A 23,017-nucleotide genomic window follows, 5' to 3' on the forward strand; every position below is an offset into this window, starting at 1 on the left:
TATGAATTCTATCTTGTCATTTCATACAACTTAGTTGCATTACAGTTATGTTCTTAATTAATACTTTTATATTGTAACAAATGTCATTTATTCTTTGTTACTTTATATATATTCATACAAAATTCGAAATATAATTTGAATCTGACTCGAAATATATTCATACAAGTCCGAATTGATAATTGAGTTTGTGTAAATCAGTGTTTTAAAATGCGGTTTTGTTCATGCATGCGGAAGGCCACTGCATACCGCATATGCGGATTTTCATGCGGATTTATATATGCGGATCAATTTTAAAATAAAAATTCACGTATATATATATGGCAAAGGCTTCTATGGACATAAGGATCTATTTGTAAAATGAACATATTTTTATTTTCAAAATTCAAACAGTTGATCCGAACCGTTCATCTTATTCTCCATATTAATATGTGCTTGGAGACCAAATTTTTCATTTTTCTGATTTTTTTTACTATTTATTAAGATGGGTACAAAAAATATCAAATTCAGACCATTGAATCCGCATGGAAAACCGCATGGCCGCATTTTTAATCCGCATGGCCGCATGGAAAATTCTGCATGACCGCATATTCGGACCGCATATGCGGCCGCATGGTCAAAACCGCATGGAAAACCGCATGGGTATTCTGAACACGGCTGCCGACCGCATACGCATATGCGGCCGCATTTTAAAACACTGGTGTAAATAAACAAACAAAACCATCTCTACAATAATAGTTCAAAGTGCCAGAGGAAATAAATACATAAAGAGGTATGTATACTCTTTTTTTATGAAAATATGTCAATAAAAAAGTTCATTTATATTCGATTCAATCTTATAATATTTCCGTTGCGAAACACGAGCACGATACTAGTGTGTGTGTATATATATACATACATACATACATACATATATATATATATATATATGTATGTATGTATTTACCCACTATCAATTTTTGAAAGAAAAGAGAATAACTTATGGATTTCAAAATATTATTTATTTTATCAAAATATTACAACATTGTCTTATGTATCAAAATCAATGTTCAAAATACATTTACAACTGGATTCGGTACGGACCGTATGCCTGTGCTTTGACTCGGAGACTTTGTGCCTCTGTTGTGGAACCTTCTGTGTGGTTGGGCAGATCTTGTACGGTCCGTACAAAATGTCATACGGACCGTATGAAAAGTAGTCAGATCCAGTTTTTCGCCCTTTTTCCTGCAAAATACCAAACAAAGCATAGCAGTACCACATTTCATCGAAATACAAGTAAAAAGTCCACATTTATAGGCTTTAAAGCACAGGTTTCAGTGTAAATCAGGGCCGTAATTTAGATATAATATGGAGATATCAGAGGTCGTGTGATTTTCACATTAAGATTTTTGAAGAAGATGAAGAACCTTAATCTTTCCTCACAAAACTTCCTTCGATCTATAGTCGCGAGCGAGAATACTGGTTTGCTCAGGTGCGAGTTATTTTTTTATTTTCTAGTTTACAATTTCATAAACATATTGTAGTTTAAAATTGAAACTTAGATTATGAAGATATTTGCAGGTACCGCTTATCTACTACCAGGTTGTTGAGCATTATTATCCTGGACGGGTAATGAGACAGTTTGGTATGACCTAGTATTTTCCAGTCCCGGATCCTATCACAAAGGATGCCTAGTATGATATTCACCAACCGTTATGCAGTACGGTGATGAAGGATTGGCGGGCGGAGCACGCCGAGCACGTACAGCGACTGGAGGCTATGAGTCCGGATGACATGGTTCCTGATATGTATCAGATTTATGCTTTTAAGGAATGGGACCAGCAGTATCGCCAGTGGTATCAGAAAAATTATGCATTTACGGTGTACATGTTCGGTCAGATGTTAGAGATCAATAAGAAGCCGCTTCATGTACCACGCGACACGACATCTACTCAGTACGATTATGAGCCCTGGTTCGAGCAGACTCAGCCATCGCAGAAGTGGGACCAGACTTAGCCATTGTAGGATTTTGAGTTCGACGTACGGTGGTACCATATACACTCAGGATTACTTCTCTCCTCAGTTTTACACACAGGATGAGCCACCACCAGAGGACAGTGCAGCAGTGTACCAGACGAAGATAGTTCCATCCGCAGCAGAGACTGTTGTAGCTTCTATTTTCGGTCCTTCGTTAGTTCCTGGCTCATCTGAGGAGGTTTTGTTTGGACAGATACCAGAGGAGACCCCACCACAGCCATCGCGGCAGTATACGTCGCCTTTCAGTTTCTTAGGTTCAGAGATTGAGGAGGAAGAAGACTCAGAAGAAGAGGAGTTGGGGCGCGGTAAGAGACATAAAACTAGAAAGGAGCCGTACACACCACCGACCAAGTAGTTGACTGTTATATATGTTATCCAGACTTTTATGTAGTTATTTAGTTGACTTTTGTGTAGTTATTTAGTTATTCGGACTGTTATTTAGTTATCATGTTATTTTGACTTTTATTTGGTTTATGCTTGTCTTTTATGACCTTATTACGTCTGCTACTACATTTCTTAAAATTCGACTTCGAACAAAACATGAGTTCTACATCATTCAAACTAATCACTTCGACTTAAAAAAAAACATAAGTTCTACTACAATAAAAATACACATAAGTTCGGATAAAAAAAACACATAAGTTCTACTACAATAAAAATTAACATACAAATTCCCGGCTAAAATCACCACCTCTTGAACGATAAAACTGCAATGAAAAAATATATATGTTAAAGCAATTGTTAATTCATCAAAATTATTGATTTTTTAAAACTTACCCTATTGCGTATTCCCTCTCGCATCCATTCTTCTTCTCGCATTCCTCTCGAGAGTTTCTCTACTGGTTCAATGACCCCTTCGTCATCCTTCCAATACATCCATCCACATTTGGATCCGGTTGTGCCGTCTCCTACCCAACTTCAATAACCGATGCTCTGGAACTAAGAGATCTCCTTCGTGCACCGGCCAATCACATTGATTGTCATACACATGAAATTCACCACTCCATGTGTCGATGAGTGTTTGAATGTTGTAATAATAATTGACGAAGTCATTTGAATTCAAGTTCCTATAATGTTAACACATTAGTAAGTAATACCATCCCTAATATGAAGTTTCAAATTAAATAAAACATCATTTTACCTTAAACGACACACCGCCATCACATGAACACATGGTATTCCAACCATCTGAGGCTTCTGGCACAGACATTCCACCTCATGGTCGTTCTTCAGAATTACCTTGTACTTGCAATTGCTAGACGTATGCACCCATCTGCCATTCTCCATGTCAAAATTAATATTTTCGCCATGTGAGGTCATCATAAACTCTCCATGATGGCCGAATGCAAGCGTTGACATTTTTTTAGTCTTCTCAATGTGCTTATCCAGCTTCTTACGTACGCGAGTGGAAAAAAGCTGACCTACTACTTGGAATTGTACAACCGTCTCTCTTATTTGAACAAACCAGCTGACACACTTGTAGAATGTCTCCTCAATGATTGCGACAACTAGTAACCTACGAGAATTAAAAATTACAATTAAATGAAGAAAATGATAATAAAAATAGGAGGATTACAACATACAAACCTGCGAGAAGTTTTGAAGACATGGTTGAGCGATTCAGAACCGTTGCTAGTCATTATTTTCCAACGAGATCCATCATCCATAGCTTGATACACCTTCCATGGCTTAGGCGGTTTTTCCTCGTCATTTTCATAATATTTTCACATGTATCCAAATAAGCCAACCAAGTAGGATTTCACCTCCCGATTGCTTCAAGTCCTTATTGCAACCTTCTTCTCTTTTTCTTTTTAACCATAACCTTGAAAAAAGTGGAAGCTACCTTATCCTTATTGTGTTTTCCAAAAATTCTCAAACACATGTTGAGAGCAGTAGCGGTGAGCACACTCCCCTTTCTCCTCACACCAACCCAATTCATCTTGAATAAACACCTTTTTATGCCCTTGTGTCAGTCAAATACCACACACATGTATCTATTTCGCCCAATTACAAACTCCCGCACCCACTTCATGAACCATCCCCAATTCTCAAAATCCTCGTTCTCTACCAGTCCAAATGCTAACGGGATTAACTGGTTCTTTGCATCATATCCGGTTACAATTAACAGCTTACCCCTGTATCTGCCAGACAAGAAACAAGCATCGATATTGATGACGGGTCTGAGGTGACCGACTGCGGCAATACATGGTCCCCATGCCCATGCTGCTCTCATGAAAAAATGATACCCTGGCTTTGAAACAATTTTATATTGGGTTCCCAGATTTGACCTTTTTATTGGCTCCAACAAAGGGACAATCAGCCCGTAAGACACCTCCCAACTACCAAAGGCTCGAGCAATTGCTAACTCTCTACCATGCCATAATTTGTTGTACTTTGGAATGATGCCCTCGTACCTTTCAGCGCATAAGTCAGCGACTGCCCAGATAGAAATATTAGCATTTTTTTCCAATGACAATTTTATACACTTGGCGACCATAGCGGACGTCAACTGTGCATGATCTAACCTGGATGCCGATGCGTGACATGTGTGCTTAGCCACATTCTTCGTGATGGCCCAAGTATTACCAAAGCCTGTAGCCCTCGCAACCAACGCCCACCTGCACCGGGCGCTAACACACTTGTACCTCAGCCTGGTGGTATCGCTGTGTGTATTTTTTATCTCCCTATTTTGTTTGATGTGCCAGTGGTTAATTGTATCTTTCATCTTATCATTGCTGTCATATGTCATCCCCTCAGACAATTCATGTCTTTCTCCCTTTTAATTTACAAAAGAAATAACAAAAATTAAACAACATCAATTTAATAACAACAATTTAATAATTAAATTAAAATTAAATATAAATTAACAAACATGCCTCACAAGTCACAAAAAAAGAGCTATCAGCCTCTTCAAACCCTGATGTGTCATGAAGTTGCTCAAACGGATGTCTTTTCCCACGACCCAATATAGGCCACTTTTGTCTACCAAGCATAGGAATACCAATATCCTCATCACTGTGATTTGATACCCCACCGTCCCCATTATCATCCCAATTAGCCTCTGCCTCCCTTTCTTCAGGATCCTCGTCCGTATTGTCAGCATAATAAAGCCGTTATGGGGTTTCAGATCGGTCCCTTTCAGATTGGACTCGGCTAGAGGACGAGGATGGAATCTGAGATCGACCCCTGTCAGATTGGACCCTACTAGGGCCCGCTACACATGGGGCCCGACTAGGACCTGCTACAGATGGGACCCGGCTAGGACTCGTTACAGATTGCTCGAGCCCCAAACCCTGAGTCAATTGCAAGAATTGTATGGTATTCTGTCTAGAGTTATGTCTAGGGTTTTGTTTGGGGTTGGCTACCACATATAACTCTAGGAACTTGAAATGAGTGGTCATATTTATTGTCATTTGGACATATAAGTCCCAACTGCTATCGTCTTGTACCCGTAGCTGTTGGAACCAGGTTTGGTTGCCTTGGCCAATATTGATCCTTACGGTAATTACCAGTTCATAATTACAGTGGTCAATACCGAGTTGTTGGTACACTTCCCTATTTATACCTCTAAAATCCAAACCTAAGCCGATATTGAACATTTTCGGCATTTGGTGGCTATAATAAGCGCCATTTGGTCCTTGTAATACTTCACCACCAAAATAACAAGCAATCCCAATCATAATTGGTTGAATGAATCTAATATTACAAAATAATGCACTAAATTAAAAAATACTACAAAATATAATTTTTTTTTAAAAGGATGAAAAGGTAAAAAAACGCACCTATGCAGTAGCCTTGGTGAAGAATGAGTGGAGAAATGGAAGACAAAACTGATTTGCTGCGTATATAGCCTAAACCCAACACGTGCGCAGATTAAGGGTGCGAACGGGTCGGTGCGCAGGCCCTAGCTGCAAGAGGATCGTTCCGCAGGCTCAGTACGCGAACAGGTTCGGAATCCGTGAGCGGATTCAATCTGTGAACGTGGCGGAATCTGAATTCAGAATTAATGGGTAGTATTAATTTAATTCTGATTTATTGGGGTGGTAACTAAAAAAAAATAATTATTATTTCAATCCCCACACTCCAGTACCCGCATTGTACCCCCATCTCTTAAACAGATTTTAACTTCCCATAAACTAACTTAACTAACTAGTTTAATTAAATTTATTCACAACATTGTGATATTCTAAGTTTAATTAAATTCATGGGTATAAATACTTGGAAGATAATAAATTAATACTTGCATGTCTAACTTGATATAACTATATAGATGGACCACTCATACTACATGGGAGAAGAATCATACACGTTTTTAGATGTGAATTTTTTTTTTCAATATCTTCCATATTTCTCACGTTCTATGAGGAATTTTGCGAATCTAAAATCATGAACGTATTCTATGCAATTTTTTCTTTCAAATGAGATCCATAATGACGTACTTTCGGATTCATCGTCACACAAGTATTTATACCTCATTGTGCAAGTATTTATACCTCATCGTGCAAATATTTATACCTATACTTGTAAGTATTTTATCCCTAATCGTGGACCTCGCATCTCCGCATCACATTTTCTTAATCGTCCCTGCGTCAACCTTTCTCTAACAAAAATAGTTGACCACATAGGTATAAATACTTCCATGCATATGTATAAATACTTGTAATACTTGATATTAATACTTTTAAATGTCAGCAGTGTCATATGTGAAAAATACTAAGTATAAATACTTAAATGACGAGGTATAAATACTTGTGTGATGACGAGCTCGAAAGTATGTTATCATGGATCTCATTTGAAAGATAAAATTACGTAGAAGACGTTCGTGGTTTTAGATTCGCAAAATTCTTTATAGATCATGAGAAATGTGGATGAGATTGAACAAATAAAATTGGAGGGATAATTGAGGGATGAGAATGCGGGTACTCATATCACGTCCAAAAAAAAAAGGGACGAGAGTTCTTCTGAAACAATGATCTAAAGCCTCAACCCTCAAAACGGTAAATTTTAAATTGAGAGCACTTTTGGATAACATTTTCCATTTATTTTTGGACATATAAGATATTTTTAGAAAATATCATATTTGACGTTTTAGAGGGGGCACTGATAAAAAAATAGCCATATAAAGCGACTCTAAGCAAAGCGGTTTATTCTCTATCCTTCGCTCCCTTCACCCCTATCCCGTGCTAACCAGTCGCGCCGTCTTTCACCCCCCTTCTATCGATTCCTACACCGAGCTTGGGGTTGAACCGCTTGATTTATCCTGCGATTTCTCTTCAGGTAATCTATTACCATTATGTTTTCGATCCTATTACTCCTTTCTTTTGTTCGCCGATTTCGGTAAATTGTTTCTAGGGTTTCCTGTGTTCGATGCCCTAATTTTATTTGCTGATAGTTCGATAGTTCGTTATCTGTTGACTTCTAAATTATCTTTGTACGTGTTTGCTCGGGCGCCATTCGTGATGTGGTAGGGTGTGGGTTTAAAAGGGATATTTGTCGATTGGGAGAGAAGTCACTGATATATAGTTTTCATCCTTTTGGCATGTAGATTTCTCAGGTTTTAGTTTTTTTCTTTTCTATCAGAAAGATGGGCTTTAACTCCCAATTTCTTGGGTTTTAGTGGTCTTTACCCTGGATTTGCGCTTGCAGCCTTGCACAGAAATCATGTAGCCGTATGTATGCTGATAGATTTGTTATAAGATACGGCATATCTGTAAGTTCTTCTTGGCAGAGAACTGGGATTCAGGGTTTTTGGCATTTTTGTGCAAACTTGGGATTTAGGGTTTATGGAGCAATAGTATGTAATATAGTTTTTCTATGAAATAAGTTACGGAATTATGATTAGGTGAAAAATTCTTTTGCAGTATAAGGCTGAATAGAAGTGTTTTATCAAATTATTCTAAGTTCATTTCATTTTTGTTAGTAACAAATATTTTAAAGAAAGTTTTTAGTTCAGTAGCGCACCTTAGCAAAACTCTCTCAGATGTTGTTTGGATTGAAATAAGTCTGAAGTCAATCTTTTATAATATCTTCTGATTTGTATTGAGTAGCAAGATTGTAATTTTCAAAACATGTATTCTTCAATTCTTTCCGAACAATCTCTGATGAGAATTTCATGGTGTAGAGTAGATTATAATGTACCTGGAAAATAATTTTGCATGCGCTTTTTTTAGTTTGTAGTTATTGTTTTTTCCAGTATTTAAAAGGAAGACACTCTAGCTATTGTATATTCACCTTGGCAATGATAACATCTATCTTTTTAAATGCAGGGGATCATCACGTAACAATACAAAATAATAGAAGTGGCCCTGTGCAGAAGCTCCTTGTTAAATGGAGTTGTCCAAGCCTGGACAAACAAGTGCCCTTCCGAGTGGCTTGTCTCCGTCACAGCAGTTAACCTCGTCAGACAATCAACTTCCCTTTTTTACATCCACAAATTTGGCATTAAATCCTAATCAACCCAACAGCACCAACCCTGCTTCTCTAACTGTCAGACCTTTTAATGCTCCATCTCGCATTTTAATGCCGTGGGAGTCTGTAGCTGTGCAATCCCAAAATCCAAACCTGCTAAGACCTGAAAGACCTCCAAATACTCCGAATAACCCTACTTCGAACAAGAAGTTACCCCAAATGGAGGTGTCTCCAAGGCTGACAGCGACAAAGGGTGTTTCTAAAGCTTCTAATAAGCGATCAATACAGCAGGTTGAGGTATCTCCAAAGGCCCAATCTGCCAATGATACAGAATCAGTAAGATCCAGGATGAGAGAACATCTTGCTGCGGCACTCTCTGTCTCATCTGGAGAAAAGACATCAGAGGGCCCTCAACAACAAAATGGAGAAGAAATAGCAAACCTGAAAAAAGAGGAAGCACCGAATGATTGTGAATCCATGGTAGATGAGCTGTTGCAGGGAAATGGGCTTTCGTGGGCTGAAAATTCACGAAATACCTCTGATGGCAACATGTTGAAGGCACCCCGTGAGGATGAGAAGATCCTAGCAATAAAAATTGAAGCTGAGCTGTTTCGCCACTTTGGTGGGGTCAACAAAAAGTACAGAGAGAAAGGTCGTTCTCTTTCGTTCAATTTAAAGGATCAGAGTAACCCAGAATTAAGAGTCAGGGTATTGTCAGGGGATATTAAACCTGAGAAACTTTGTTTGATGTCAGCTGAGGAGCTGGCATCAAAAGAATTGTCAGAGTGGCGTCAAGCCAAGGCTGAATTGATGGCTCAGGCTATTGTTTTACCAGATGCTGATGTGGACATGAGAAAACGGGTCAAGAAAACACATAAGGGGGAGTTTGTGGTGATTGAGGAGGAGAAGGACTCCTCGTGGGCTCCCCTTGATGCTGAGATTAAAGCTGGTGCCAGTGTGGGGGCCAGTACAGGTCGGGTTGAGCAGCCCGTTAAGGATGTTAAGGCAGAAGATGAGACGCCAGACTTGATGCTGGAAATCATGGGGGACGGATTTGTGGACGTGGATCATCTCTCACCGGTAGTTACATTGGATGAGTTTATGAAGGATCTCGATTCAGAGCCCCCTTTTATCGACCTCGGTATTAACTCAGAGGAGGCAGCGGCACAGGCACTTGCATTAGCACAAACAAAGCCATCTATTGTAAAAGAAGAGAAAAGTGGTGTCCACTCAGGTGTGAAGAATGAACGAGTGCCTTCTGGGGAGGCATTGGGAAATGTCAAACAGGGGAGTACTGGTGAGGCGGAAACCTTAGATCCTATGGACAGTAAGGAGGATAAGGAGGGTAAGGTTGCTTCCTTGGATGAAAGTGCAGTGAAATTAGAACCCGTTGCCAATAAACTGGAGGTGTCAAGTGGGAAAATTACTGGGGAGCATGGGGAGGCATTGTGGGAAGGGGTGGTACAGTTGAATGTCTCGTCACTTGCAAGTGTTGTTGCTTTTTACAAAAGGTAGTTGCAAGTGGACTTGTTTATACATGACGAAACAGAATAGCAATCTATCAGCATTTTAAATTGAGTTTCATTTTTTCTTGCTTTCATGATGATCACACTGAGTCGAAGGATTTGCACATCTGAGTTGAAATGGACTTGTTTATACATGACGAAACCGAATGACAATCTATCAGCATTATAATTGAGTTTCATTTTTTTCTTGCTTTCATGATGATCACACTGAGTTGAAGGATTTGCACATCTGAGTTTAAGCTATGTTTTTGTCCAAATTTCTTGTATCTTTGGTTTCATCATTGAGGTGCAATCATGTAAATTTGGTTCCTTTTTGTACTCTGCAGACTATAGCTTACATATTAATGCATAAAAAACATTAAGCAAGATAACCAGTATATTAAAGTTGAATTGTGTAAATAATAAGTGAATGAATAAACAATCAAAGCACTGGGCATTTATATGTCCTGTAAAAATTCCATCTCAACACTGCAAAGCTCAGATACAACATGTTGCAAATTACCATTCAACATTATAACATACATTTAAATGCCAGTACTAAATATGTGCTAAACTACAAACTGGTACTTACTAATCCAGTATAATGCATCTTCTTAAAGATATATATACCCAGTATGAGGCCAAATGACAAGCACTTTTTTTTTTACAGTGGTGAGAAGCCTTCTATGAAGGAATGGCCGGGATTTATTGAGATCAAGGGAAGAGTTCGCCTTGAGCTGTTTGAGAAGTTCCTTAAAGAACTTCCTTTATCTCGCACCCGTGCAATTATGGTAATTTCCTTTCTGTGATATAGTCTTATGCTAGAGTAATATCTGTCAGATTTATGAACCTGTTCAATCCATTAATGTAAATTATGAAGTGGTTCATTAAGGGTTTTGCACAGAAGCTCTACATGGTAATTATTGGATTATGCTGGAACATATGCCAGCATAATATCGTACTATGATACATGTCTCTTCGTTCCAATGACTGTCAGGCTTTAGTATCATCTGCTCTTGTATAGACCAAAATAGAACTCTTAAGTTTAGGTGAAATTAAATTTATTTGAAAGAAAAGAAACTTTTTAGAGCTGAGCATGAGTAGCACAAGACCCTCGGCCTAATGCAATCATATTTCAGTTTTGGAGGTCTGAATGAATGGCCTAAGATTTTTAAGTCATCTGTGCAAAACCCTTAATGACTGAGGAAAAAGAGCAATGTTAAGCAGTCGTGACTATAATTTTCGGCAGCTGTCCAAGTTTTCATGATAATTATGACCAAATTCCACACCTGCTCTGCATCTCTATCTCTTATCTGATAAAATAGTAAATAAATTCCAAAAAACATATGAAATTTTGTTTTTGTTTTAATGTTTAGATGACTGACATGAATGGCTATTTCTGATGGTTGTGTTTAATACCTAACAGTTGTGACAGTTCAAATCAACACTGGACATAGTTTGAGATCCTTTGTGTACAACTGTTGGGCCTGTGGTACTAGAGACAGTTTGCTTAGTATTAACAAAATTTACCTCAAATGTGACGAGCACTCTTTGGGTTAGAGGTGAAAGTATGATCACACCCAATGAGATTTAATGAGCTGGTTTGTAAAAGAATTTGTATGATCAATATATGGTCGTTGTTCAACGACTCTAAATTGTTGAGTGTTAGTCGCTAACATGTAAATGGGGTAATATTGGCCATTATTCCGCAAACTGCTTGTGCTTTGCACCAAGTACCAGGAAGTCTGAAACTAGATATCTTTTAATTTATTTATAAAATACTTTTTAAATGATTTGCTTTTTGTCAGATCGTTGAAATCAAATGGAAGCAGGGATCCATGGAAAGTGGCCGACAGAATCTGTCAGAGGTTTGTGACCTCTCCCCTCATTATACTTGTTGTATACATGCAAGTGACCTCACAGTAATATATATATTTTTTATTTTACTTTTTTGAAAACAATATCCCCAAGTGAAATAAGGCAAAGAGAGGGTATAGAACTAGGGTACTTTTTAAGTTCACCACGTCCTTGGTGATCTTAAACTCTGAAACCTATCGGAATGAATTCAAAGAACAAATCCAAGTCGTTGAAACCAAATCTACTTCGCAAGTGATGTGTTTACATGTCAAATTTATAAATTTTCGACTTAATGTAATATAAAGCGAAGCAGTCAAAAATAGAAGGTTTATAAGTTAACAAATTCGTTCATTTCATCATTTTGACCGCTTGATTTTGTACTAAATTAATTTGAAAATTTATAAATTTGACATGTAAATGCATCGCTCGTGAAAGAGATCGGTATCAAATGTTTTGGATTCGTCGTTTGAAATCAATCCAATAGATTTTAGAGTTCAACTCACTAAGGGCTCGGTGCTTAAGAGCATCCTAGTTCTACTCCATGTTTTAGTTTTGATCATTTATTGTTGTTTATTATATGACAGTGAGAATCATTTCCCACTCTCTTTCCCTATCTGATCTCTTGTTCCCTGCTTAATGCAGATCATTGAGTCGTATATTGCTGATGCAAGAGTTGGGTTTGCCGAACCAAGCCCTGGCGTGGAGCTGTACCTCAGCCCAACCAATGAAAAAATGCTAGAGATGTTTACTCAGCTTCTTCCAAAAGAGCATTCTGACAATCTGAAAGCATCCACCATCAGCTTAATTGGTGTGGTTGTGTGGCGGCGACCTCTTGTGACAACCATATCACCTAGGTCCCATTCCCATCACAACCAACCGAGCACCACCAACAAAAAATCTAATAACAACAATAGAAGAAAAGAACAAGTTATAAATATCAACTCTCCCAGACCTAGTAGATCATCTTTCTCAACACGTGACCCTGTTAAACATGCACCAAGTAATATTAACTGTGATGATGATGATGATGATGATGGTGATGTGCCTCCTGGATTTGGTCACATGGTTAATAGGGCTGATAATAATAGTAATAATAATAATACTATTAGGAATTATGATGATGATCTTCCTGAGTTTGATTTTGGCAGTGCTGCTAAAAATGCTAACAAAGGTGTTTCCAGTGTAAGGCCGGTACAGAAAATTAGGGAATTGATACAAAAATATGGTCATGGGACTGGTAGTGGTTCTCCTGGAGCTGGTACTGGTGTTAGTTTTAAGAAACCAACTATTGAGACAAAGCCATGGAATGCTAATGATGATGATGATGATGATGATTTCCCTGAATGGAACCCTAACCAGGAAAATCGATTACATGTTAACTCTTTACCGTCTCAACCCCGAATTCCATCACATAACATGCATACCACACAAAATATACCACCTATTCAGGCTACCCAGTACGTTGCACCAAGTCAACAAATTATACAGCCATCACAAGAGCCTATTCTTCCTCAGCCTACTTTAAGACCTGCCATCAATTTACAACCTAACTATCAAGCCACTAGCCAGTGGTGGGGTCAAGGGGGGCCTGGTCAGGTAGAAATGGTGCAACCACCTTCCCAATTGGGGTATAGAATGCCAAATACGGGGTGGAGACCTGATTTCCAAGGGAATAGAGGTGCTTAGTTTTTAGTTTTGTAATTTTTTTTCTAGGTTTTATTCCTTCTTTCCTCTTTTCTTGTAGTGGTTACAGTTCTCTCTCATTTTTGTTTGTTTTGCTAGTACTTTTGGGGGTCTGGCACTGTAAATTATTATTGTGATAAAGTTCTCCTAGTGGAGATGCGTGATTGAGAAAGGTTGATGGATGCTGGCCGCTTAACATCTGTATGGTTTTTCATTTTCATTTTTTTATTTTATAGCAAACCTCCGCTACATATAGTATTAACGTAATCTTTAGAAAACAAATTGCAGATGTTGCCTGCTATTCTGAACTTGCCACATGACGAAGTTATTTGTTTCTAGTTGGAAGAATTTCTGGATCCGGATATTTTTTATTGAGGAAAATATTTTTTAATTCACTCTTAAATGTCCATCTCTAGTCTACTTCTAAATGTTTTTAGTGGCTACTTCTTTTAAATAAGAAACATGTATTGTACACCTAATTTGCTTTTAATATATAATTATAAAAAAATTAAGATTGTTATATTATTGTTGGAAACGCTTGTCTATTTTTATGTTTTATATTTTCCTTTCAACTTGTATAATTACAATTTTTAGAGTGTGTTGGATGGATGATTGTATGCAAGTCGCTAAGTTTGTATGCTATCAACAGACACGTCTTGGAAACTATAATTGAAAAGGCATTAAAATAATTTTGTTGTTAAAGGTGACTAATTTGATATTAACATATACGGTCATGATTGCATTTTTTATGAATTAAAAATAACTGTTTTGTTATTCAATATAACCAGACTAGCGTTTGTATGTACGAACAAATGTGCTAATCAAACCTTGCTCCCGAATATATTCAGGAATGTACGCAAAAAGAAGTAAAGAACGCCCAAGTTAAACCAAGTGACACTTATTTTTTATTCGTCTAAATTTGCATGAAAGACCCCACAAATTATTAGAATGTTTCTTCTTTCAAGTAAGGTTCTTAAATCATCTCCGGTTTTTAGGAAAAACAAGAACATAGTAATATCCAAAGTACCAAACAAGACCTGAAACCCAGGCCAATATTTTTGTCTGGCATTATTTATACATATGACTTCAATAGCTTTTAATTATCATTCAATGTCCCCAACAAAAATTGTTAAGTGAAAAAAAAAATAAAGTGCTACCATTTTACTATTGACTTTTCGGTAAATTTCATGGGAGGTAACCCAACTTCAACATATAATAACGGTGGATTGATTTTAATTCATTTAATTTTTCGTCACGGAAATTAATTGGATCCCTATACCAATTTGAAATTCAAATTAAGCACGAAATGAAATTGATGTATAGTATTGTATTGTCAGATCTCGTCAACTATTTTTTTTTTCCATAACAGTGATACATGAATTAAAATCAGCCATTGACATCACCAGTGTCTAAGGATCTACAAACTCTATTTAACTCTAATACGCCGAGAAAATAATTTTGAAATAATTATTTCTGAGAAAAAATGTGTTATATGTAACTGCATGAGTGCTGAAAAAATTATAAAAAATTCACAATTTACTCCACTATTTTAATAAAAATTGAAATTATTTACGAGTGAAATGAGATTAGTAGCTAGCATAAAAGATTAGTTTATTATTTTAGTAATTTGAATTAATACGTACGAATCAATTAAATGAGAAAAATAATAGAAGTTCTATAAAATTAAAATAAATGATCAAAATTAGTTTTTCTCTTTTAGCATGCTGTCGGTGGCATTTTAGCAAATTGATTATTCAAGTAATGTTCACATTTTATTTAGTCAACGCTTGCAAATAAACGTACTTGTACCAATCAAATTAATTAATAACTACTGTCAGCATCTTAGGGAAAGAAAAAAAATACACATACACATACGACTTCTCCAACTCTCCGCAAAAATTGTATTTAAATTTCCGCTGAGAAAAATTCCACTGTTTATATTCAAACTTTTAATTACATAAACATTAGTACAATTTTATCATCAGATAAGTGAATAGATATATGATAAAAAAAGTATTTTAATCAAAATAAATTATTTAAGGATATGCGAGTATTCTTAACAATTTTAATCAAAACGAAAGGTTTTTCAATTACAGATATATCATATTTAAAATATACATGATATTGTAATGCTAGATAAAATACTCCAAAATCAATTACATACGTTCGCCAAATAATATTGGAATAGTTGTCATTAATTGAAGAGAACTGAGATCCATCTATTTTTTTGTTATCTTAACAAAATCATCTATTATATCATATCTAATTTCTCTGAAAGCAATTTGCTACAATCAATCACCGACTCTTATTTGTTTGACAATAAATACATTTATCCCTTCTAAATTTCTCTGAAAGAAAAAAATCAGTAGGTCAATAAAAACATTTAAAATATATAAAAAACTTAAATACTTGATAATTATGAGGAAGTCCATGTATACTGTTATTATAATTGAGTACTTGACCTTAAACACACATAATACAGCACGCTTTGTTAAAAAGTATTTTAAGTCGTTGTGAGGAAGCCCCTTCTCTTTATCTCCGTGTCTGGGCCCCACTGATAGCTACTTATTTTTTTTCTTTTCTTTTGATAGAAGTCGTTGGCACCTTTGCATCACGAATTTGTTCTTTGCTCAAAAGAAAAGTAAGAATCATGAATTCTTTTCAATTTTTAATACTATTCCTCTCTCTCTCTGTCTCTCTCTTATGTTTTTCCATTGCTTTTTTTGTTTACCAGAAAGCTTACCGTTAGCTTGCCTACCTATCCAACCACTTGGTCAATCTCACCAACTCTTATTATCATAATTTTGAGATATATATATGATTCTCAGTTTCTAACCAGTAAATTTTGCCAATTTTTATTTTTGGTCTGTATAACGTTTTACCATTTTTTTTCCCCCCCTGTTAATGGGTTATAAACTTATAATATTGCGCGCCTGTTAAGTAAGTAACTAATTAATTAGTCACGTGCTTCACTTTTGATCCAAACTTCTAGGCTCTAGCGCATTTGTCTATTGGGCTTGTGAGAATGCGTGTGAGCTGTGAAGGCACGCAAGCGTTGAATGTGGCCTCCCACCAAACTATATCTCTCGTGTTTCTTCGCGAAGCGGGTTACGAAACATATAATTAATGACCCAGAACAAAAACGCCTTCATCAGAAGAGATACAGGGACCAAGACTTAATGAGCGCACCTTCTAACCTGCCTCAAAGACTCCTACTACTTTAATCTTTATTCTCCAACTTCGCGAAGGGTGTCAATGGGTACGGTACGGGTCACGTGGGGAGACATTTTCATATCCATACCCATTAAAATTGATCTTACTCATATCTTATTCATACCCATTAAAAATTGATCTTACTCTACCCTACCATTACCTGTTAATATTATCGGATAACGAAATGGTAGCGGGTGAATAACGGATAATACTAGTATAATAATTAGTTTTATTATATTTTACAAATTAAACATCAAAAACTCATTCATTTTAACACATATATAATTGCATTTCTAATAAAAAATAAAATAAATGTGCAATCAATTCCAACTAAATTATTTTTTTATAAAGAATAAAAATTCAAAAACACAAATATACATTTAAGTGGGTTAGAAATTGAATTAAATATACATTTAAGTGGGTTGAAAATTGAATTGAATATATATTTGGATTTTATAATTACCCTATAAGGTAACGGGTACGAAATAGTCATTACCCATATTCTTACTCATTTATTTAACGAAAAAAAATTCTTATCCATACCCATACCCAATAAGCTAACAAAAAAAAAAAAAATTACCCATACCCGCCTTATCGAATACGATACGGGTCGGGTAAACGGCTATAAAAAGGTACCATTGACACCCCTATTCGCCAACCCTAAGTTGTTCTTGTATGCAATAATTTATTTAATCTTTATGAAACGAAACATTTAAAATGAGAACAAAAATAGATGACGGAGAACAAGAAGATAACTGAATTCCAGAATTGGGGTTTTTTTTTCCTTCGTTGTAAAAATGTTCTTCTTACAATAATCAAATTTAAATAATATATCCAAAATATACATTTAGTTTACTAATCTACAATGAATCTCTACGGTATCATAATAGCCATCTCCATTCATCTAGCTAAAACAAACCAATCACTACTAATAAGAGAATTATTCTTCTTTCAGGGAAAAAAAATAAAATAATCAACTTCAACTCTAGAACTAATCCAAGCTCATCATTCCTTCGTGAAACGCACTGACGCAACCCGGCACCACACACTGGGTGATCAGCCGTGAGCCAGGTTTATCCACCGACGGTCGCACCAATATACATGTGGCAATGTAGTCCAAGTTAGTTAATGGTACCACGTGGAATGGCTGGCCCCACCCGTAGTCCACCTCAGCAAATCCCAACCTCGTCCAATCTGACACTAGAAGCGTCTTATAATCCGATGTGATCTGATACGGGTCCCCGGAAAGCTCCCCCTTGCCCCACTTATTGAACTCCAAAGGAAGGGTCTTCTTACCTTCTTTGATCAACTTGACAATCTCAACAATTGATGAGTTAGCAATTACTTCAGCACTTGCCGACACCCTCATGATGTAATAACAGTTGCCATAAAACCCGATCGATAACTTTTCATGCAGAACAGATCTGGCATTCATAGCAAAACAGAGATGAATCTGTGTATCAGGGGCAAATCCAATGGCTCGGGTTCGGCTCTGCCAGGCCTTGGCAATCAACACATCAAATGCGGAGCAGCGGAGTTTGGTTTCATCTAGAAATTGGTTCTTGAAATGGTTGATGTACTCAGCCGAGATGTCCATTGCAAGGTACTCCAAGCGCAGATCGGACGGCTGGGGTAGCTCACCAATGGGGGCATTAGGTGGATTTGGTATGCACTCGCGGCACCAGGCCGGTTCAATGGATAGGTTTGGCTTGCCTCTGGCCAATTCTCCAACTGCCGACATGAACTGGGCCGCACCAGGCCCGTCGGCCGCTGCATGGCTGAATCGGTAACCCACCACGAAGCCTCCACATGCAAACTCAGTTACCTGAAATATATAGTAACACGTTTTGTTATTGTAATACTTTCAACTTTTTATTATTTTTGTTCAGAGTAAATGGTATTAATTTTGTTCTTTTAGCAATCCTCCCATTTAATGTTTACGCGTTTATTTGGTCAAGATCTAGAAAGAGAAGCTTTTTGCGTCAGCCAAAGGAAATAAAAATAAGCTTGACCTTTCACTGTTAAACGCCTACTACATGTAATATTTACGCTTATTTGCGCAAAATTTTGTTCTTGCGACTTCTATTGTCATCAGACTCTAGATCGGTTAAATTATAGAACCAAAACAATGAATTTTGAATTTTTTATATATGAGTTCCAAATTGAAATTGTCATGTCAAATACGGAAGCTTGAACTTGTCAAATCATTTTTCTCTGAATTATTGTGTACTAGGTTGAAAATCGAAACCAAATCATATCCTACACCAAGCGTTCTACCTACCAACTTGTAAAACTATCGTGCAAATTTGATTTGATAAAACAAAATACCATCCCATGTAAATTTCATTCCAAAACCAAATGTCACATAAGCCCAAAAAAGAATTCGAAATTACCTGAACTAGCAAAATCAATGAATCCTCCTCGGATCGGGACAACAGAGGCGAGGGATGTGGCAGCAGCTCATCCTTCGGTATCATCAACGGATACTCCAAATAATCAACATCCTTCAATGTACACTCGGCCTTGGCCTTTATAAACCAGACACCTTCACTGGTACAGTCGATCGACAGCTGCCCATCGGCGCCATCCTCAACAAGCCTCCCGGCGATGGGGTAGTACGGCACTAGCGCCTCGGCTACTGCGCACTCGATCACTGCCGAAGGGTTGACGCCATGCTTGAACACGTGTAGCGACTCGATCAGGGCCCGCTGGGTCGGATACCGGTCGAGCCAAGAGAGGGGGAGGAGGCCCGAGGGCGTCTGACTGGCGGGGCCTACTAGCTTCTGAGATAGTCTCTGCACTGCGGTGCTGGTCGCCATAGTCGCCGGGAAGTGTGTAGAAGTGTGCTCCTCTCTCTCTCTCTGTTTTTTTTTTTTTTTTTTTTTTAAATTTGGGAACCCTTTTCCAGAAATCTTTGGTGCGTATACAGCTGGGGACAGAGAATTTATTTACAGACAGACTTCACAGGTGAGTTTGAAAGAGTGGAACGATGGAGTGGGTATTTATAGTACGGGTCGAGCAAGGGTTAGGATTTAAGAAGGTTACTAGATGACGCTGTTTGGATGAGTTGTTCTCAAGTCATCATAACAAGAGGCGCCATTTTTTTAGCTGAATAAGCTCTTTTGAGGAAGTATCCAGTTTTGAAGGAATGGAGATGATAATTGAAGACAGGTGGGAGGAAGCACGCTAGTTGAACTGGTTTGGTTCGACTGGACCCTGCTATAGTGCTAGCGATTATCAACATACTATCGGAGGAGGTGGCATCGGAATCGGATCCTAGTCAGGTCATCAGATCATGTGCGTCGGGCGGAGACCCGGTAATTATCCTCCGTCATCGAGTATTGACTAAATCATCAAGAAAAGGTCCGACGACTCGGCCATGAGCGATTCAGGGTTTTCTGTGCCCTTCCCAGTGAAGTATTGTGTAGAAAAAAGAGTCGGATGCATTATTAGCTCTATATTATAAATTTACAAGATCAATTCAAGAAAGAAAAATAGATTATAAATACTAGTGCATTAAAATGTTTTTATTATAAATGTTTCTTTTTGTTCCTTAAAAAGGTTTCGTATTTCTTTCCTTTTTTGTTAAAAAGGCCCAAGTTCAATTTCATTAGGACAAAGAAACAAAGTTTGAGGTTACAAAAAGATCATCCATAGAGAGCACTTAACATGTCTTTCAGCTACATATAGTTAACTACCACAAAATACAATTACAAGGACTATATTGTTTTAATACGCAAAATCCAAAATACTAGAAAATATCCCTACTGACTAGGGGTGGCAACGAACCGAACCGAACCGAACTTATCTTAGGTTTGAGTTTGGTTTGAATTAATTTCGAACCGAACCTGGTTTGATTCGTTTCGAACCGAACCCATTTCGAATCGAATTAATTGCGAACTACACATTTTTCGAATCGAACCCGAATCGAATCACGAACTAAATTATTTTTTATCAGCCCTAGTTATATCGGTAGTTTATACATTAATTTTTTCTCACGGGACAAAATTCTCATGGCTTCCTTTTACCGGTATGAACTATGAAATAAATGTTTTTAAGTTGAAAAATTGTTCATGAAAAAATACACCAAAGACGGCTTTCCTGGTATGAACTATGAGAGACGACCGAAGAGAGAGGAGAGACAATCATCTAGGCTGGAGAGAGGAGTGACAGCCGGAGAGACAGCCAGTCGCCGAGAGCGTCGGCTAGATTTTAGAGCTAGAGAGAGAGTGAGTTAGGGAGAGGTGGAGAGAGAACTAGGTTATTGAGATTTGAGAGCGGGGGAGTGTCGGCTAAGTTAAATTATGACTCTCTATCTTAGATTTTAATTTCATCAGGTAAATGGATAGCCGATGATTTTATGAGATTCGAACCACAAAAAAATCACGAACCTATTTCGATCGAACCAGGCTAGGTTTGAATTAATTCCGAACCGAACCTAGTTGGGTTCGTTTCAATTCGAACCCATTTCAAATCGAATTAAACTCGAATCAAACCCGAATCGAATCACAAACCTCGAATTTTTTTGCCAGCCCTACTACTGAAGGTCTACACGCACTATTTTATGTTTTTAAGAGCTCTCTTGATTGGAAGTCTTCGATTTGCTGAAAGGATATGTTATCCTCTTTCCCTGGCAGAATCACACGCAAAAAAATTGCATCCACGACTTCTTCATTAGACATCCACTCTTTTGTCTCTTCCTGCACCTTCTTCTTAAACTTCTTATGTCCTACTCAATAAACCACCAAGGAAATAATTAAGTAAATCAAATTTTATGCAGATTTTGATTGTATACCTTGAAAACACATTTTATTTCTATGTTTTCAAATAGTCTAACAGGTAGTACTAAAAATAAAAATAAAAATAAAAATAAAAAGTTGTTCTTTCTACTTTAAAAAATGTCAATGCAAATTGAAAAACATATTTTTTTAGTGTTCTCCACTAAAAGCGAATCAAGCATGATCTGGTCTATGGTCAATGGCATTGCATGTGTTAGCATACATGAAGAAGGCCACAGGAATCTGAATATTATATACATTGGCTGGGTCCAACATGCATGATGCATCCCTGATTAAATTGAAATATCTTATGGAAGAGCAAGTATTTTTTCTAATAAATAATAAATCATGTGACACAACATTTTTCTTCGTATTTTTTAAAAAAGATACTAGTTGGTTTAAAGAATCTTTTCTAACAGACAGATCTGTTTCATAAGCAATTGTTTACCAAAATATAATATGATAAGAGAGGTGGAACCACTTGAAAGGAGTGGAGTTAATTGTTCTATTTTTTTTTTTAATTTTTGTAATTGTATCTAATTTTATATATAGTTTAGAGTAAAATATTATAGGGAGTGTAAAATTAATCTCTATTTATAGTAGAAAGAATTTATATAAGTTGACATTTATTTATATTTGACCTCCATAATTTAAAATTTTGATTTCATTTTGTAAAATATATAGAAAACCCCTCAATTTCGAGATAAAATTTGAGCATAGAATTGTGTAAACATGCTGATGAATGATATTTTCATTTCAAATATAGAAGAAAAAGAAAAAAAAAAAAGCAGTGAAAATTACGTCTTTCGCTCTGTTTGAAGCAAAATAATGAAAAAAAAAATTAACAAAGAAGAGTGTGAAAAAAAAAAAAACCATCCTGCTGTTGCTTGATTTGAAGCCAGATGAAAGGAAAAGGACCCCCAAAAATTTCATAAAGGAACAAATAAAATAACTTATGCCTCTTGCTTCCTGTTTCTTTGGCAATTTCGTTGTTGATTGAAAAAAAACAGCAGGATAAATCTTGAGTGGAGCTCGGAGGATTATTAATTACAAATTGTTTAACAGTTCTTTCTCGGAAAATCACTTGAAATTAAAAAAACTACAAAGCAACTGGTGGAAGTAAAACCACCAAAACTTTCTCCTAATAGTCCAATATATTTGTCAAAACAAATTATTCATCGACCTGTGTTACACGGTAACACAGACACAAATGGTGTCGGACACAAGAATTTTAAATTATTGACGATTCGGACATCAGGATGTGTTGTTTGGACATGGATATGCCATGCATTGCATCTATATAAATGTCTCTTTATCCCTACAAAGTCCACGACAAAATAAACGTAAATGCCGCAAAATATAGGTCTGTAAAAGCCCTACATCCAGGTGTGTCTATATCACTTGACAAATCATTGTAATAACACATGTAATGGAGTGGTCCAGTCCGAGACTAAACAGAACACTGGTCAATCAATAACAGATGACACAAGCAGCGGTCAACACTTGATAGAAGCATCAGAGACTTAGTTAGTTACTGTAACAACCTAATTATGGTTGTTA

General features: G+C 36.9%; 2 protein-coding genes across 2 annotated transcripts; one reads left to right on the forward strand and one right to left on the reverse strand.

Annotated features, from left to right (window-relative positions):
• The first annotated feature begins 7,134 nt into the window (after window positions 1–7,134).
• Window positions 7,135–13,706, forward strand: LOC144571372 (uncharacterized). The gene is made up of 5 exons (XM_078320644.1): window positions 7,135–7,290; window positions 8,280–9,932; window positions 10,597–10,717; window positions 11,735–11,794; window positions 12,426–13,706. The coding sequence occupies exons 2-5, from the start codon at window positions 8,341–8,343 to the stop codon at window positions 13,467–13,469; spliced, it is 2,817 nt and encodes a 938-aa protein (XP_078176770.1). The 5' UTR covers window positions 7,135–7,290; window positions 8,280–8,340; the 3' UTR covers window positions 13,470–13,706.
• A 3,824-nt stretch (window positions 13,707–17,530) lies between these two features.
• On the reverse strand, window positions 17,531–19,654 carry LOC144571459 (acyl transferase 7-like). Its single transcript, XM_078320744.1, has 2 exons — window positions 19,073–19,654; window positions 17,531–18,504 (listed from the first exon to the last, which is right to left on the reverse strand). The coding sequence occupies exons 1-2, from the start codon at window positions 19,496–19,498 to the stop codon at window positions 17,671–17,673; spliced, it is 1,260 nt and encodes a 419-aa protein (XP_078176870.1). The 5' UTR covers window positions 19,499–19,654; the 3' UTR covers window positions 17,531–17,670.
• Window positions 19,655–23,017: the final 3,363 nt, after the last annotated feature.

This window comes from Carex rostrata, chromosome 19, assembly GCF_964058835.1.
Source record: "Carex rostrata chromosome 19, lpCarRost1.2, whole genome shotgun sequence".
In the NCBI taxonomy this organism is placed as follows: domain Eukaryota; kingdom Viridiplantae; phylum Streptophyta; class Magnoliopsida; order Poales; family Cyperaceae; genus Carex; species Carex rostrata.